This window comes from Anguilla anguilla, chromosome 13 (genome assembly GCF_013347855.1).
Source record: "Anguilla anguilla isolate fAngAng1 chromosome 13, fAngAng1.pri, whole genome shotgun sequence".
Classification (NCBI taxonomy): domain Eukaryota; kingdom Metazoa; phylum Chordata; class Actinopteri; order Anguilliformes; family Anguillidae; genus Anguilla; species Anguilla anguilla.
This window is the reverse complement of record NC_049213.1, coordinates 35,672,534-35,691,066: the sequence shown is the minus strand read 5'-3', so window position 1 is coordinate 35,691,066 and position 18,533 is coordinate 35,672,534. Positions and strand designations below refer to the sequence as shown.

At 43.5% G+C, this 18,533-nt stretch overlaps 1 protein-coding gene across 1 annotated transcript; it reads right to left on the bottom strand.

The window, feature by feature from the left end:
* Window positions 1–1,359: 1,359 nt before the first annotated feature.
* nucks1a (nuclear casein kinase and cyclin-dependent kinase substrate 1a) lies at window positions 1,360–16,944 on the bottom strand. The gene is made up of 8 exons (XM_035388967.1): window positions 16,674–16,944; window positions 8,198–8,247; window positions 7,345–7,447; window positions 5,420–5,466; window positions 4,763–4,897; window positions 4,159–4,311; window positions 3,523–3,672; window positions 1,360–1,850 (listed from the first exon to the last, which is right to left on the bottom strand). Exons 1-8 carry the CDS (start codon window positions 16,688–16,690, stop codon window positions 1,627–1,629), a joined length of 879 nt encoding a protein of 292 aa, XP_035244858.1. The 5' UTR covers window positions 16,691–16,944; the 3' UTR covers window positions 1,360–1,626.
* Between the last annotated feature and the right edge of the window lie 1,589 nt (window positions 16,945–18,533).

Below are 18,533 nucleotides of genomic sequence, written 5' to 3'. Positions count from 1 at the left end.
TTTTTTTTAAATGGCAGCACTGCCCCCTTGTGGATAAACATGATATTTTGTGCCATAAGGCCACTGCTGGAGCAGGCCTGTACAGTGGACTGTTACTGTAACCCATACTTGATCACCACACATTACAGGTCGAGTACAGGTCATTCTAACAGCTCTTTCCTCTCCCTCACAATAACACTAAAATACTGCACTGTGTACACGTGCACAGGCATGTCCCCTGCGCAATGACGCGATATGAGCTCTCAAATACAGGAATGTAGCTTCAGCTTAACAACACAGGTGAGCAAAGGTGAGTATTCTATTTAATTCCATGATGTGTGGACAATTCATAAATGTTTAAATAAAGTTATGATTTCTTTCTGATATTGAAGCAGGATTTTCACCCCTTTGAAAGGGCTAAACCAAGTACCGTCAGCCGCACTAGTAGAACAGCCAAACAAAAACTCTCATGCATGCAGACGCACACACACACACACACACACATACATACACACACACACAGCATCGTCTGAAAACATATCTGTTCGTCCACAGTGAATTAGGGGAACCGACTGAAGATGGATAGTGTTTTACAAAAGATAAACAAACAGCTTCACGATGGAATAGTTTTTCTCCACCGCTCAATTTCTACCGAGGCGTCCGTCGGGACCGCGAACAGGACTGAGTCATTTTTCCATGGATAACGCTGCTCAAGCTTCTCTCTGACACTCGAGCCAGCTTAACAGTGTCATTACAATCACTGGGGCGGCCGCCAGGGCTTTTCGACACGTGGCCTTTTCCCTAATCAACCTGCTAGTAGGACGGCTGCAGCTTAAAAAAAAGAAAAAAGAAAAAAGAAGTCAGTCATCAGCCTTTGACTGGGAGATTTACTGAAGCTCCTTGCCAGCCCTAACTGAGGCGAAGACTGACACCAGCTAGCGTTGATCTTAATATTGGACCGCCTACTGGAAATTTGTTCTCATCCATGCACTCAACTTTTTATACAAATTGGGTCACAACTTCAATATCACTGTGGAGAGGGGGAAAGAAAAAAAAAAACTAAACTCTGAGACCTCAGATAAGCAGCTGCCCTTGTCAGACACAGGTGTGCTTGTGATCCTACATCTGTAAAATAGGCTCTGTTCTTATTTTCTGTTCACCATTTACTCGTTCTACCACACACACACGCATGCACACACACAAGCACGCACACACACGCATGGATGCATGCGCACAAACAAACACACACGCACGCACATGCAGGCACACATGCACGCGCACACACACACACACACACACACACACACACACGCATGCACACACACACGCACTCAAGCACGCACACACACGCATGGATGCATGCGCACAAACACACACACGCACGCACATGCAGGCACACATGCACACGCGCGCACACACACACACACACTCAAAAGTCCTTAAAGAAAGGCTATATAAAAGCAAAAAAATGATGTAAAATGTCCAAACCATTGAGCCAGGCCAACACGGAAACTGAAATCTTCTAACGCTAAAGAACAAAAAAAGGAAAAAAAAAAAAGAGGAAGAGGAGAAGGGAGGAGAAAAAAAAAAAAAGACCTAAAGACTAAAAGGTAAAACAGAGCGAGGGGTTTTGCTGCCTGGGACCGGCTAGTCTTCCCCAGAGGGTGCTTCCTCTTCCGATACGTCGTCCTCTTCCTCGGGCGCCTCCTCTGTCTTCTTGGGGGGAGGGGTCTCTCTCTTCTCCACCTCGTCCTCCTCCTCTTCCTCGGGGGCGCTGTCGGGGTCCCCCTCCTCTTTGGGCGAGGACTTCTCCAGGGCCTTGGCGGCGCTGGGCCGGCCCTTCCCCTTGCCTTTCATGGGGCTGGGGGTCACTGCAGAAGGGGGGGGGGGGCGGAAAGATATCCGTTTTACACAAATGGTGGATTTTGGGAGCTGGAGTTATGCTTTACCCCTCTAAAGCCAGGGGTTTCAACAAGGGTGGGGGTGGGGGGTGATTGGTAGGTTACTAATTTACATTCGATATATATATTCTTGAAAGTGTGTTTTCATGGATGATTTGAATGTTAGTCGATAGGGGGAAAAGAAACATTGGGATCTTGTTATTTAAATGTGTGTGAATGTGCCTTTAATGTGTGTGAAATTTACTTACCCCCCCCCCCCCCCCACTGCCTTTCCCCCCCAATGTGAATCAAGAACAAAAAAGTATTCATCTACCACAATAAATCCCAACCCTGTTCCTGGAGATCTGCCATCCTGAAGCTTTTCATTTTAACGGTAATTTGGCACACCTGATCATACTAATTACCAGCTCAACAAGATCTTTAGCCCAGGGCAGCCCAACCCCGATTCTCAAGACCAACAGTCCTGTAGGTTTTCACTCCAACCCTAACAAAGCTCAACCTCATTCAACAGCTAGAGATCTACCGTCCTGTAGGTTTTCACTCCAACCCTAACAAAGCTCAACCTCATTCAACAGCTAGAGATCTACCGTCCTGTAGGTTTTCACTCCAACCCTAACAAAGCACACCTCATCCAGCAGCAAGAGATCTACCGTCCTGTAGGTTTTCACTCCAACCCTAACAAAGCACAACTCATTCAACAGCAAGAGATCTACCGTCCTGTAGGTTTTCACTCCAACCCTAAAAAAGCACACCTCGTTCAACAGCTAGAGATCTACCGTCCTCTGTAGGTTTTCACTCCAACCCTAACAAAGCACACCTCGTTCAACAGATAGAGATCTACCGTCCTGTAGGTTTTCACTCCAACCCTAAAAAAGCACACCTCATCCAGCAGCAAGAGATCTACCGTCCTGTAGGTTTTCACTCCAACCCTAACAAAGCTCAACCTCATTCAACAGCTAGAGATCTACCGTCCTGTAGGTTTTCACTCCAACCCTAACAAAGCACACCTCATCCAGCAGCAAGAGATCTACCGTCCTGTAGGTTTTCACTCCAACCCTAACAAAGCACACCTCATTCAACAGCAAGAGATCTACCGTCCTGTAGGTTTTCACTCCAACCCTAAAAAAGCACACCTCATTCAACAGCTAGAGATCTACCGTCCTGTAGGTTTTCACTCCAACCCTAACAAAGCACACCTCGTTCAACAGCTAGAGATCTACCGTCCTGTAGGTTTACACTCCAACCCTAACAAAGCACACCTCATTCAACAGCTAGAGATCTACCGTCCTGTAGGTTTTCACTCCGACCCTAAAAAAGCACACCTCGTTCAACAGCAAGAGATCTACCGTCCTGTAGGTTTTCACTCCAACCCTAACAAAGCACACCTCATTCAACGCATTACATTACATTACAGGCATTTAGCAGACGCTCTTATCCAGAGTGACTTACACAACTTTTTTTTTTTTCTTACCCATGATACTACACTGCTGCCCCTAGAGCAAGGCCAAGAGCAGAGCTGCCCAACCCTGTTCCAGGACATCTGCACTCCTGTAGGTTTTGAACCCTCCAACCCTAATCAGTCACTACACAGGAGAAGCCTCCTGGTCAGGTAGAGGTAAGTCTGGTCAGAAACGGGCAGTACCTGTGGCCTTTAGTCTGGGTTTTGGGGACTTCTTCTCCTTCCTCTCGGGCCTACTTCTCCTGATCACCTTCTTGCTCCTCTTCTTGGAGTGGCCGTAGTCGCTGTCATCGTCGTCGTCCACCATGAAGTCCTCGTCGCTGCCCTCCGACTCTGCAGAAGAGAGCGGAGACTCTGTGCAGCTCGTCTAGGCCATGCCCCTTTAAAGCGGAACTCAAGCCACCATTTTGAATTTGAAAATTCCCTGTGCGCCCGTTCTAAATCTCGCATGCAGTCATACATACATACATGCTGTGCATTTTGCCATTAAGGGACCACCAATGTTGTGCAAACAAACCAAACTTCATGAATTTCCTTCCCCCCCCCCCCCCCCATTTTGCAGATTCACACTTCCTCCTGAACATTATTATAATGCGACTTTGCGTTGCGAAACTCAACTGTCCCGTGTACTACACAGACCCAAGTTAACCTTGACCGCAGATAAACTGCATTGTGCAACGCTAGCTCAGCGATGCCATTTCCCTCCTGTTCAGAACCGATCACGGTCTTTGAAATCCCCCCCCCTCCTACGGTAGCAAAGGAAGGGTTTTGGAAAAAAAGAAAAAAAGAAGTTGCCAAAGCAGAGGGGGCGGGGCTTACGGTCCAGGAGGGCCTGCTCGTCATCCTCGCGGTCCTCGTCCTCGCTGCCCCCGTCCCCCAGCAGCATCTCCCTCTGTTTGGACACGGCCTTGGAGGCGGCCTGCCGGACCTGCCGCACCTTCTTGCTCACCTCGCGATCGTCGTCGCTGTCGTCTGCAGGAGAGCCCGTACGCAAAATGAACACCCGCTAGGAGAGACTAGTCTAGAGTACACACACCCCTGCCAAGACGCAAAATAAACACCCGCTAGGAGAGACCAGTCTACAGTTCAGACCCCCCCCCCCCCCCCCCCCAGCTAAGACGTAAAATAAACACTTGCTAGGATAGGTTCAGACACGCGGCCCCCCTCTGCCAAAAAAAGGCCAAGAATTATTCTACCGTAATGATCAGATAATGTAGATCCATTTGAAAGGAGTCACGTTGTGTTCATTGAGATATTCTCCACATTAGACATATACCTGATCCAGTGAAACACATTGCGTTATACGCTACAGGGCCAGTATGATTCACAGCCAAAACTGCAGAGGCGAACATAGCAGCCACACAGGTGATAAAGCCCAGCTGTGGGTATGAGGCACCTGGGGAGAGGGACGAGAGAACAGTACCTGCATCTCGTTTCCTCTTCAGTGACCTCCTGCTCACTTTCTTCCCCTTCTTGCCCCTTTTGGTGTCGTAGTCGCTGCCCCCTTCCTCCTCTTCCTCCTCGCCAAAGTCATTGTCTTCATCACTACCGAAGTCATCTGAAACGAGAGGAACGGGAGACGGTGAGCCGCGAATCTCGTCTTTTCTGCGCGGTCAACATGGCGAAACGGTTTCGTGTCAGAAAGGGGTACGCTCTTGTCTACAAGCCCGGGTCTTTTCGACACACTTGCTTCGGGCAAACCGAATTAAAACTCCACACACACACATTTACTTTGGCAATTTAGGCATGAAGCAGATGATCTTATCCTGAGTAGGGCAGGGCGATATATCACAACAGTAATTATCAAATTAAATGACGGTCTTCGCCACCATATGGTGTGTTACCATTCTTTTCCTCTTTCTCTCGATCAAGATTAGGGCTGCAACCAGTTGTATCTGCAATGATTTCTCATTGAAGACCACCAGTAACTTCCAAGTGCCTGGTGATTAGCCAGGCTCACCCAATCCCTTGATTAGACAGAGGTGATTGCACTCCAGCGCCGTAGACTCTTGTCATGGTCAACAAAGAGCATCACTCTTAAGACAAATAATTCCAAGGCATGAGAAAATGCACAACTTACCAGCAGAATCATTTTTGGATTTTGAAAGTTTGTCATCAGAATCATCACTGAAAAAAAGAGAAACACAAAGTCTGTATGTGCAATAATCTGCTTTAGTGCTAGTCAAAAATAAATAAATACATTTTTTAAAATTCTCTCAAAATTTCATACATTTATACTTACTCAAATTAACAGGCAGGTACTGTTAGTATAAATGAACGCTGGTGATACTGATGCAATAAACTGCCCAATAGGACATTAATTGATGAAGTCATTCAATAATGTTGAAATAAAAGGCCATGATGCAAGACCTTCATATCTGTTAAAGGAACATGAAGTGTAACGTTTTAGACCACAAACACCCCAAATTCACCTATACTAGTCCTTTAAAGATTCAGGTAGCTGTAAACATCTGCAAATGTCCCAAATTAAAAAAAATAATAATAATCCAATACCACAGAAAGTTGACTATTCAGAGACTTGAGCTGTACAGCAACAAGAGCTGTTCCCTTCACAAACACTCAAGACTGTTGAATTTCCTCCGAGTTTTGCCCTTGGGTGCTACTCACACTGAAGCCATTATTCAGACTGTTCGTTCCCTTTACCTCCTTCCTCAAAAAAATAAAATAAAAAAAAAACATGCTGCAAACAGCCCGAGAAGGATGAGGAACACAGAAACACATGACGGGGAGAACAGGCCATTCAACTCCCATGCACTCTCATCCGTTTACATATAATACCTATAAGCTAGAGTGTCTCACGCAGCATCATAATTCTGGACTTAAAAACCTTGAGTTTTTTGCCCCCATTACTTAACCAGGCAGGCTATATTACACACAACGACAGCTCTCTCTTCTGTGCAAAGAAATACGTCAACACGCCTGCTGAGTTTACCTTATGCCAAGTCGGTAATAATACTGAACTGAGTCTGTTTTGTAGGCGTTGACATTACTAAGATTATTTTTCTAAATTTTCTTCTCGATGTGTTTTATCCAGACCAGGGTCAAATACGTATTTGTTTTGGATTCAAACACTTTTATGTGCCCTATTGATCTTGCCTGGTGTAAGTGAGCCTGCCAATATGAACAGAAGGTAGGGTTTGCACTTTTTGAGAGCATTTCATTGGTTCCAATACACCACACAAGATAAGTAAAGCGTAGAAAAATAGTATTTGAATCCAAAACAAATACCTATTTGACCCAGGGTCTGGTTTTACTACACATTTACTACCATCCTGGCTCGGCCTTTTCTTACTGCAACACAGCAGAGGAGACACAACCGCTCCGAGATCTCAAATAGCAGCCCTGCCTAAAATTAATTATTTTAATTTCAATTCCCACATGCAGACCCCATTATGTTCAACTACACTGAATCATTAATGTGAATAAGGAAGAGGGGTCCTGACTCCAATTATTGCAGGACTACACTTCCCACAGTCCCTCGATCCCTGCCGTTATTGTGTTCTACCCTCCCTGAGGCAATTCCGAATCCACTCTTGAAATACCTTAGCTGCACTGCTACTCGCAACTTCTACATCAAGTCTCTCACATGCTGCTTTATCATCAGATATCTTCCATCCAAATACTGTATATATATTATCACAAGCCTTGTTAGAATAAAAATACAATTTTTCTCTATGGGTTGAAATAATCCACTGTGTAGGGATCATCAGCTTGCAAAATTAAACACCAGCCACCAGCCAAATGCAGTTGATTTTTATTTGTGGCTGGTAAGTTCATCTACTCTACCAGCCACTTTGGCAGGTAACCCACCCATCACTCTGAAGCCCTGCTCTAGTCTAAATATCTAGTTGTCTATTAAACAGTTCAAATTGGTTAGTGAATTTTGGGATGCACCAGCCACTGTGGCCAGTGGATGAAGGAGTCGGTGTCCTGCCCTGACTGAGGGGAAGCCTCCCGTTGCGTCCCGACGTCCCGCCTCCTCACCTGTCCTCCTGAGAGTTCTTCCCCGGCCTCTTCTTGTGCTTCACTTCTCGCGGGGTCGCGCGCATCTTTTTGGCTCTCTCCGAGTCTCTGCCATACTCCTCGTCTGCAGAGCGAGACACACACACAAAGTCACTTGTGCGTCAGGGCCCCCCGGTCTGACGGCCGGGGGGGGGGTGGGGGGAACACCTCGGCTAAAATTACAGCGCTCCTTGCGCCGCCAGAGACGGAAGGAGGACGGCGGGACCGCACGCAAACGCAACGGTCTGGGTCCCGCTCGGATTACACTCACCGCCAAACCGCCGCTACGCTAGCTCGCGGGCTCCGTCGGGTCTCGTGAGACGCGCGAGAAAGGGCAGCCGAAAATAACACTCAGAATCAAAGCGGCGTAAGCGCCCGCTAAGGGTCTTATCCGAGGGCAGAGGAGCGCACAGTAAGAGGAGAAATCATTTAAAAAAAAATAAAACACCAGATATGGGAATAGTAGAGGAAGGAAATGCAACTGGTTCTAAATAAACCGCTTCTTTTTAAAGTTTACCTTGTTGCGCAATGACATCAAAATATCATATATTCTCTAAAATATTCACATTTTGAACCATCATTTACAGCAGTGCATTTTTCAAATATGGCTGCTGATACAATATGAACTTTTTTCATTTGAATTTAATTTTTTTTTAAACACACAGACACATTGAAATATAAACTTTCAAAGTGCTGGAAATAACACTACACCGTCAAGTATTAGATAACCACTTAAGCACCGTGAGTTTTGTAGCCAATACCGTTACATCCCTAAAATTCGTATTTGCACAGGCAACCCAATTAATGACACACTGCGAAGTGGACCTTGGCTCACCTGCATCGTCGGACTCATTGAACTGCGAGTAATTCACGACCTTCCTGTTCCTGTAGAAACACAAAAAGAAATCCGCCATCAGGAGAAGGAAAAAATAAAAAATAAATAAATTTAAAAAAGACTGCACCAAAACACCTTTTTGAGGGCCGAGGGTCTATTTTTTTTTGCCACAGCTTTCGCCGTGTGCAGTACAACTCATCTGATGACAACTGAACCCAGGTAACGTTTGCAGAAGATTGTATGACATAGCCACGACACTGTAGCCTATATAAAATAATGCTTAGGGAACTGGGCTTGTTAAGACTGCAGGTTCTAGTCCCCGCCTACACACACCACCACTGCATTTGTACAGCACCAGTAAAATACCCACCTGCATAAATGAATTTTATGTTTTTTAAAAAAGTAATCTGCGTCAGTCGCCCTGGATAAGAGTGCCCCCAAATTGCTAAAATGCAATATAATGAAATGCACACCTATGGTTCACCATGACAACAAAACAAGATGCACACGGTGTAGTCGCTGAATGACTGTAATGTGGCTAACAGCAGAACTGACAGGATATCCCCTGGCCTGGCGTGCGTACACCGGACATGCAGGACCAATTCAACAGAAACGTATTATTTGCCTGCCCGTGTCTTCCCCTCTTCATTTCCATCATTCTTGCATCACGTTTGCAGTCGCGTCGTGCGCAGACAGGTAATGCGGCTATGAAATATGGATTCGTGACCCGCTGCCAGCTGTGCGCTCAGATTTCCCTTGATTATACAGACAGGCAGTTTCCCCCCCCCTGAGAATTGCTCTTTTAGACTCCAGACTTGGAAAGTGTTACGTCCTTTTGAACTGTCATGTCACATGCGCTCTCTCTGAGGATCTGGAAGGATTTTATTTATTTATTTTGTAATACGGGTCTTGGATCATACACCTGCTCTTAGAAAAACAAGCGCTGTCGCCTGGAAACAATTTTATTTATTGAGCCAATCAGATTGGTGAAAAGATAACAATCGCCCCTGGCAGCTGCCTGACCAGTGATGACTGCACTTGTCGAGATGAATGAGAAGCAAAAAAAAAAAGCTAAATCAGCACTGAAATAAACAGCATGTAGGGTCACTTAAAAATGATTTCAGGAGCGGAACCAAAAAGCCAGTAGGCCTAATCTGGCTATAAGGCAAGACCCTCCAAAATTGCCATGTTGAGAATTATTATTATTATAGTTATTATTATTGTTATGATTATTCAAAACATTTCAGTCATTCATGCATCAGCAGAGCAGCATTACTGAAAAAGAAATGCTAAGTTATCAGGATGCATTAACCTTATTTTTTCAGATACTGTCAAGGGATGAAAATAAGAAATAATTTTGCATTCAGACACTCATTTTTTCTACTCAAATAATATCCAGAAACACAATTTACAACACTTGTACCGGCATCAAATAAAAGGCAAACCAACCCAAAGCGGTTTGTGAGTCATCAGCCCAATCAGCGCACAGCAGACGTTTCTCATTACAGAATGGACAAGCAACTAACAAGCAAAACCGATCCTCTGCATTTCGGGGAATAATAATATATACGGATGCTCATCAAGCCCACAACGCGCCCAGGAATACGCCTGGCGACACAAATCAGGTTCGACTCGGAGCGCCAGAGTTCCTCGTGGCAACAACGCGGGGGAGTTTAGACCTCACGGGCACTTTGGAGAGGTACAGGTGAACAGCCAGGCTGACTGAAACACTTACCGTTACTTTATTAAAGGGCTGCGCGATATACCGAAACTGTCATTTTCGAACGCAATAACGGTCGTTGTTGCCACCATGTGGTGTACTGCCTTTCTTTTTACTGTTCCTTTCTTTTCACCTGATGCGGTACTATAAACACATATCGATGCACCTTAGGCGATATAGTGTTTTATATATATATATATATATATATATCATGGGGAAGACCGTTATTGCATTCAATAATTATCATGTCACCCAGCCCTACCTTATTATTATATTAAACCGGGACCGAGCCCATCACAACTAATCACCACTTGGCTCCGGTTCGTTTTCATCTGCAGGCCCCAAGCAGGAAAAAACATTAAAGTACCAATCACAACACAAATAATTCTTGACAATAAAACAAAAAAAAAACAATTACAACAACAACAAAAAAAAAGACAACAACCCATTTGATAATATTACAATAACCACACACAGATAAAATACTAATGGCTGCATGGCTAATTTGCCTGGAGCCATTTTTTTTCATTTGTGCAGCAAACTTTACTTCTGGGGTTTTCAACCTTTCTGGCCCAGGAACCCCACGCCCCCCACCCCCCACCCCGACTCAAAGGCATGGATGGGACCCCCATCAAAAGTCAAGTGTTTTAATATTTAAAATAAGTTCCCCCGATGAAGGACTGGAGACAAAAATGGCATGTATTTTATGCTAGAAACTAGAAACAGATTTTCCATACGAGTACGGTGTCTCTCTTTACACTTATTATTTGCTGTATTTAAGGTGGCATCTCATGGATTTGTCGCCCCCCCCCCACCAACGTGTTCGAAATTTATATATATTCGCTGCATATAAAGTCTGGTACCTTCATGGAACCCCTGCTGAAAACCCAAGGTACAGTTCATTAATTCACCACTATTTATAGAACCACGTCTGAGATGACATGGCACTCTATAACCACAAAGAAACCCATAAAATTACACAGAATAGGCAAACAAAGGAAATGAAACAACACACAGCACTTGATGATTGAAGAGTTTTTTCTTTGTTTTTTTTTTATGAAGGGCAATGCAATTAAAGTGATTGTAATCATACCCTGAGAGTTGATTACACACAGAAATGTGTTTGGAGCGTACATGAATGTATTATGAATTCATTGTGCGTTAGGTCTGAAATCCTAAAATCAGGTCGCTTAAAGGTGGTGACACACGGTGTGATGAATGTATGCGTTAGACGCATTTATGAGTTTGCTCTGTAGTCCACCACATGACAAACCCATGACATTGTATGTTAAACATTCCTAGCACTACGTAATTGTATCATTAAGAAAAGGTGAAGCAAATTTTAAGTTAATAATTATGACACAACAATCAAATCCCATCAGACCTCTTGTGTTAGATATAGATAACGGTCTTCACACCAAAAGGAAATGCTTTCCATTCACAAATTCAAAACTAGCCAGTATTCCCCTTTATCTTGTGGCTTAAGCAATTTAATGTTGAAATAAAAAGTGCTTTCACAGGATCTGTGAATGAGTAGAAATGATTTCTTTTTAACATTTTCAGACTGCTGGCTATGGGGGGAAAAAAGAAATCTGTTCTAGAGAATCCCCTTTCTCTGCCCCAGTGTATGAGAAAATCCAGCTTTCAGTCTACGCTTCATTATTTCCATTCTACCCGAAACTACAACGGGGTGATAACTGAACCAATTACATTCATATTCTTCATTCAATAAAATTGAAATATTTTTAAAAATATTTTCACCAGCACTGCAGCTAGCCAACTAGCCAACAGCAAGGCAAGCTCACTGCCATTGGCTCAAAAACACGATGCATCCAAAATTCCTTACAGATGTCCGCAGCGTTCGTAAAACGGAAGAACACCGCTGCCAAATTAAGCTCCCCCCCCCCACAAGATGGTCTGTAAGGAGTTAGACACTCAGTGGGGACTGGCGCAGTGTGGCCATCTGATTCATCTCGTTTCAGCGAAGGCCTCATAATCAGGACTCTGGATGATGATGAAGGATAACAGACTTCAGAAGGACGAAGGTCCAGCCAGAGTGACCCACAGCTGCAATGCTTCTTCAAATGATTTAGCTATACAGTCTGAATACAACAATGAATTAATTATTTAATTCATTTAAAAACACCACCGATTAGGTCATTTTTTTGCGACGACAGAATTCAAGATGGCGGACACTGCAGGCCCAATTCTGACAAAGCAGAAAGCCGGTTAATAGTGCAAGTTGAGCCGTCGCACACCCAGACAAAGCGTGACGGCGCTGGGGCACAGGTAATGTATACCACATACAGGCAGAACAACAGGGCAAACTGCAGGGCCTTCACAATCTTTTACAACCCCTCAGCACTTACTGAACACGGCGCTACTGAACACACGCCGGCCGTAAAAAACGAACGAGACGAGTCGCAGACGACATCGGGGGCGAGAAGCTGCCGCTTACGTACCGGCTCGCTTCCACACAACGGCTCTCTATGGGGTACACCAGCAACAAGCTCGCTCTCCCTCGCTGAGCGCAAGCTTTGCATTTTTCGCACTGGGAGCTGAGCGGAATACTTTCTGCATCCTGCTGGGGTCCGTTTTGATAAAGGTTCAGGACGACATAGGGGCGACATAGCTCAGGAGGTAAGACCGATTGTCTGGCAGTCGGAGGGTTGCCGGTTCAAACCCCGCCCTGGGCGTGTCGAAGTGTCCTTGAGCAAGACACCTAACCCCTAACTGCTCTGGCGAATGAGAGGCATCAATTGTAAAGCGCTTTGGATAAAAGCGCTGTATAAATGCAGCCCATTTACCATTTACAGGACGGATACACACCGGAAGATGCCGCATAATTTAACACCCCTTGCCAAGTGAAGGGGAGCGTGACCTAAAATCAAGATCCGACAGTAGGTCAAGTCTGTCTGTCTAGCCTAAAGGTCACAGGGCGCACAAATTGGTCGCCCAGATGCCAATATTCTGGCCCAGACATCCAAAAAACGCAGCTTATCGATGCCCCCCCAGACTGCCAGAGCCATTCTCTCGACCGTGGTTTTTGAAGCAAACCTGCCGGACTGCGATTACTGTTCATTAATCTAGAGTGACCTTCAGTTGGTTCTCATTTGATTAGATAGGCAGGCAAAAACCGCTGACTGAACAAAGCACCAATTAGCATTTTGACAGAAGAGAAGGGCTGAAATTTCTGATATTCCCCTTTCAAACCGACGCTACTTCAGGCGTGACAGCAGCCGTCCAACTCACCTAAATTATTATCATTAGCATCAAGAGAAACCCTAGTAAAGAAATATCTCACTGCGTTAATATTTTCAAATGTGCCATTCATCCGGACTAATCTTTGCCAATGTAAGCTAGATAACACAATGGTTGTTTAAAGGCATTATAAGACTGCTAGGTAGCATTTTAGAAACAGAATGTAATGTTACTTAAGTAGTTCTCCATGTTTCCCCTGCTGAAAATTCCAGCTAAGACCACCTGGGATTCATAGCTGGTCACAGCTGGTCAAAGCTGGTTAAACCAGCTTAGGCTGGTTTAAGGTGGAATTTTCAGCAGGGTTTGTAAAACATTATCTAACTTGCCTAAGCTTACAGTGTAGGCCTACCTTGCCAATGGCTGGTGGAATTGCTCTTGTGAAAACAAACAGCTTAACAGCTCCTTGTATGTTAATTTCAGTTGATGGAAATTCTTGCTAAGAAATTTACATGCCAATTGATCTCTCATTTACTCAAGATGCCCGACAATCGCAAACTGAATAGTGGAGAGCAACCAAAGTGAAGTTTATCAAAATGTTTTTTGTAAGTGCTCATAAAATAAAGAGCATGTTTATGAAGTTGCAAGTAAAACCCAAGTTTGTCATGCCACTGTTTTTCACAAAAGCAAAAAACTATAATTTCAATTAAATAATTGAATTTATAATTTTAGAAAACTGCTGCACAATTCCTTTTAATACAGAACAACACACACTCAGCACATAAAAGACTTGGCAAGTTTGTAACACATTTTTGTAGAAATGGCACACAGATAAACACATATCTATATTCCTGTATACCTGGGCTAGCAAAAATTTGGCTGGACTACCAGATGTGATTGCATGGAAGCACAAAATACGAGCACACTGACTTCTGGTTTGCCCACCCATGGCTCATAAAATGTAAAGACTACAATTTACCAGTTTCCATGATATCAAGGTCCAATCCTGAGCAGCCACATTCACCCTCAAGATGCAGTAAAGGTGTGAGATCAAAAATATGCGATTAGAATGTTCTTCTTAACTGAACATTCTAATGTTCTAATGCTGATGTAACAACCAAAAACAATGGAGTTCTAGAACACTGATACAAAAAACATTCCAGAAGGCATATTCTTCAAAGGGTTAAATAATAGCGTTTACAGCTCCACCCAGGATTTCCTTACAGCAGTGAACAAGCGGGAAATTCAATTTTTTTTTTGTCACAAAAAATTTTGGCAATTCCAACACAATGCCATTTTAGAAAGTACTGTTCCAGTGCGAGAACAAATGAAGCAACAGCCAAGCACAAGAGTACAACGAGGACAGTTTTCCAGACAAGTACACAGACAGGTAATTAGATAACCAGCAATTATGTACATCTACTCCTTGGATCATTTGCATAATGACAATCAAACTCGCAATGTGCAATTTTACACAATTTTAAGTTAATGAAGGCTGAGCTGATGACAAGTCACCTGTTTTAAATTTATAGAAGTTTCATAAATTGAAAATGACAAATAAATAAAAGGAAATGTACCAATGGTTCACCTTACAGACATCATCCTCAGCTACCTGAAAGGTAATGCAACACAACAGCAGTAGAAATACAGCCACAGGACGGCCAGGGGACGTGTGAAAACCAAGTGTGAGATGAGCCGTTTCAGCGTTGGCGAGGCCTGATCTCAACCATCTCTTTCTGTATAAGGGATTTTCATTCTAATCCGGAGCAAATGGCACACGTTGCAAAGCAGGTCCAAAAACAACATCTGATACACGACATGCCAAAGAGCTTGTACCCCCTACTAAGGTACCTAGTGATAGCCAGTGAATGAGCTCGAATTTCCTGAACTCACCCGGAACTGTGTGAACGGAGGACGTGCCGAGTGAAACAGATCGCGGCTTCATGTGACGGTCAACTAACTTAATCGGGGGCATGGTTACAAGCGGCTGTGTCTTTACTGTAATTTGAACCTTGAGATCTCTGATAAATTGATCCATTAGCTGGTAATTGGGCCGTGAAGAACGTTTAAAAAAAGGAAGAAGAAAAAAAGAAAATTAGAATCCGAGTCATAAAATGTTCCAATATTATTTTTTAAAAAGAAATGTCACGGCAGTGCTTTAAAAAAGATGGTCATTTTAAAGACTGCACCTTCTGGTAATACGTGCGTGGTTAGAGGATGTAATTAAAGACGAACAAATGCAGTTTTATAAAAGGCAGTATTGGGGACGAATCAAACAAAATCTGGGAACGTAGAAGGGTCCCAGATTTGGAATGTTGGATCCCGTTTCCCCTGTCCAGAGACTCGACTAAGCTATGACGTAAAGCCGATCCTAGAGAGCTCCAACCAGTCCGCTAGCTGCAACCCCAATTAAATGCCTTAGGTAAGCATCCCACACATTTCAAAACTTTAGTAGGGTGGCGGTACGTGTGCTAAAGTTAGTTATAACCGGTTAATGTACTTTGAACATAAGCAAACAGACTTGACAATTGAGCATTGTTGCAGCATAACAATGCTTTGTGTACCTAGTTAGCCAACTAAGTCAGTTGAAAAGCGTGGCTACCTATGCATCTAACTACACAATTTACCACTGATACTTAATGAGGTCACATTTGTCACATAGCTTGAGCTAATAAGCAACCATCGTTGTTGACTGTAATGAATCCAATTAACAACGTCAGACTTTAAACATATACCACCGCAGCGCCAAGCCAGCAAATAATTCCGAGCATTTCTCTTACAAACGCAGCCCACATAGGATAGAGCAAGGAGGGGGTGTGGTAATTTCACAGATCCCCGCCCCCCTCTGACATCATTCCAATACTGTGTTAGCCTGCTAATTTACTGCTTCCAACGTGAAAGGTCTGCTGCTTACCCACCACCCCCCACATTAGCCAGCTAGCGAGCTACCTGGTTATTCACCAATATTTTATTGTTCCAATCTTCCAAATCAAACGCGTACCAACAAGTAAAACCTGAAAGCGTGCGAAAGGTTAAAACAAACGTTAACGTTACATCCACTAAAAGGCAAACGGGCACAGCACAACCCCATCGCTGAACCAATGACGACCATATCCAGTCTGGGATTTTATTACTGCTTCTTGGAGGCTGCCTAGGATGAATGGGTAGCCATATTTTTTTTTATTTTAGTTCGCCACTGCTTATGAAAGGAAGCTTCGTTTTTTGTAATTGCCAGATACCGCTAAACAGAAATGAAACCCAGACGCAGCAGCCCATATGATGCCCATGTATTAGCCAGTCTGCAAATGGATGCACGTTCGAAGCGCGCGCGAAAGGACGTGCAGCTAGCCAGAAAGCTAGCCTTCGATAGCAAGCTAACCATCACACTGCAAAGATCACTGTTAGCAAACGGGTGTAGTAAAAACACAAAATTACAACCTTTTCACTCTGCTAAAACGATGTTACCCAAGAGCAGAATATGGCAGCAGTACGGTGCATTTTGTTGATTCACAGCGTGCATGCAGTTGCAGCTACCAAGAAAACATTCAGCAAACATACCTTACTGGTCTTGACATTTTGCAGAAATACTGTAGAGGTTAAAAAATGTAAAAAGGGAAAAATCCAAGGAAAATAAAAATTAAAACGTTCAATTTTGCTATTATGGACGTGATGCAACGTCACATAAAATCGCCCAATTCCACGCGTAAAACAAAAAAAATAAAAGGAAGAAATGTGCTTTAAAAGGAATTTTAGTTTAATTTTACCCTCAGCTACACAAAATGGTGAATAAAACAAACTGAAACTGCAGGTTCTGCACAACCTACCCGCTTGGCATTGGGCGGACGTTCTGCTGGAAGGACCGCCCACACTCCTAACTCATTGGACAGCCGTGTAACCAGAACAAAGCGATTGGATAGTTCGAATCATCATGTGTCTTTACATTGGCGTCAGCGTTTGCTTGTCAGACGCACAGGTTCCACCCACAATCACCCTCCCCCTACGCGGATAGGTTGAGTTTACACTGCTAAGAAAACAAAAAGAGGCCCATATTGGATTCAGGCTGCAGCAGTTTTATGTTCAAAATGAACAAATTGTTTAAGTTTCACCTATACTGTAAACATGACATTTTTACCACGGACAGTTCTGCTGTGCTTGAATGAATATGCATTTATAGCCATTTAATCTGTGGAGCATTTTGGTATGGGAGGGGTTGCTAAGTAATTCTTCCCCCCCCCAAAAAAAACACTACATTACCTGTGTTGACAACCAGCTGCATACACTTTCAGGTATTTTGTGTTTCAAGAAGACATCATTGTAACATTCTCAAGTACAGAATAACTTTGCTGTGTTTAGCCCTGCCATACTAAGGCCTGCTATAAAATGAAAATCATTTAGAAAATCTAGCTGCCTATAGATCCATTACCTTATTGGTTATTTGTGTTTATATGCTATTCAGTATGTTGAATCCACATGGAAACACATTGGAAAGACACATTTGAACAAAATAAGTTGGGAGTAGTTTCCATCTCCCTTTTTTCCTGACAGAATAAAATGTATTCAAAAAGGCAAACAATCTACTCCTCTGATTATAACATACAGCATGCACAATATTGTACATTTCATTCTTTTGCGCATAGCACAGCTGTTGCTGGAAAATTTGAGAGTTTGAGATAAGTAGTACTCACATAATTGCTAACAGACCAATGATTTTATCACCCTGTTTATTTTGCATCCTTTTAAAACAGCAATTGTTACAGTAGCAGTTAAGCATTTGAACTGTAAATTGGAGGATGGCCAATTTTGAGATTATTGGCAAAACGGCATGCAACACTGAAATGCAGAGTAATAATCCCAATAAAACTGTCAGACTTCCTCTTCAGAAAACATGTTCAAAGTAGGTAGCTAACTTATTGTGATTTTATTTCTCAAGAGGCAGAGTCAAATGTCAGAGTGTTGGGCTTTACTCTAATATTAGCTTTGATTGTCCTACAGTGAAACAGAAGGGAATTTCAGGTATGTTGCCAAACTTTATTTATCCAAGCCTGAATTTATGGCTGAGCAGTTGCAGCGGACAGAGGCCGAGAGGTCGAAGAAAGTATTCTGACACATCCTGTCTCAGACAGCTAGCCACATTTTAAACAGATCTGGTTTGTCCAAAGGTGGTTTGGTGAACGTGACAAGAAGGCCATTTTTGTCATTTTGTCATCCTGTTCCAGCGAATCCCAGAGGTCACATTAACACAGGTCAGAGCATTTTTCGCGAGAGTTCTGAATTTGTGAAAATGTACATTGATCGATTCAGTCCTGAGTTAAGATATGTCTATATTGATCTGAAAAAACCTGTGCAGATGTGTAATACTCTGAGAGCACAATCACCTGGGAAAACAGATCGATTGACGTGGCTTGTATTAATCTACCC

Bases quoted from the DNA above. Each gene is read 5' to 3' on its own strand.
- nucks1a (XM_035388967.1), bottom strand. The intron at 7,448-8,197 runs GTGAGCCAAGGT...CTCGCTCTGCAG, and splicing joins CAATGAGTCCGACGATGCAG to ACGAGGAGTATGGCAGAGAC. The intron at 3,673-4,158 runs GTAAGCCCCGCC...TCTCTTCTGCAG, and splicing joins CGAGCAGGCCCTCCTGGACC to AGTCGGAGGGCAGCGACGAG.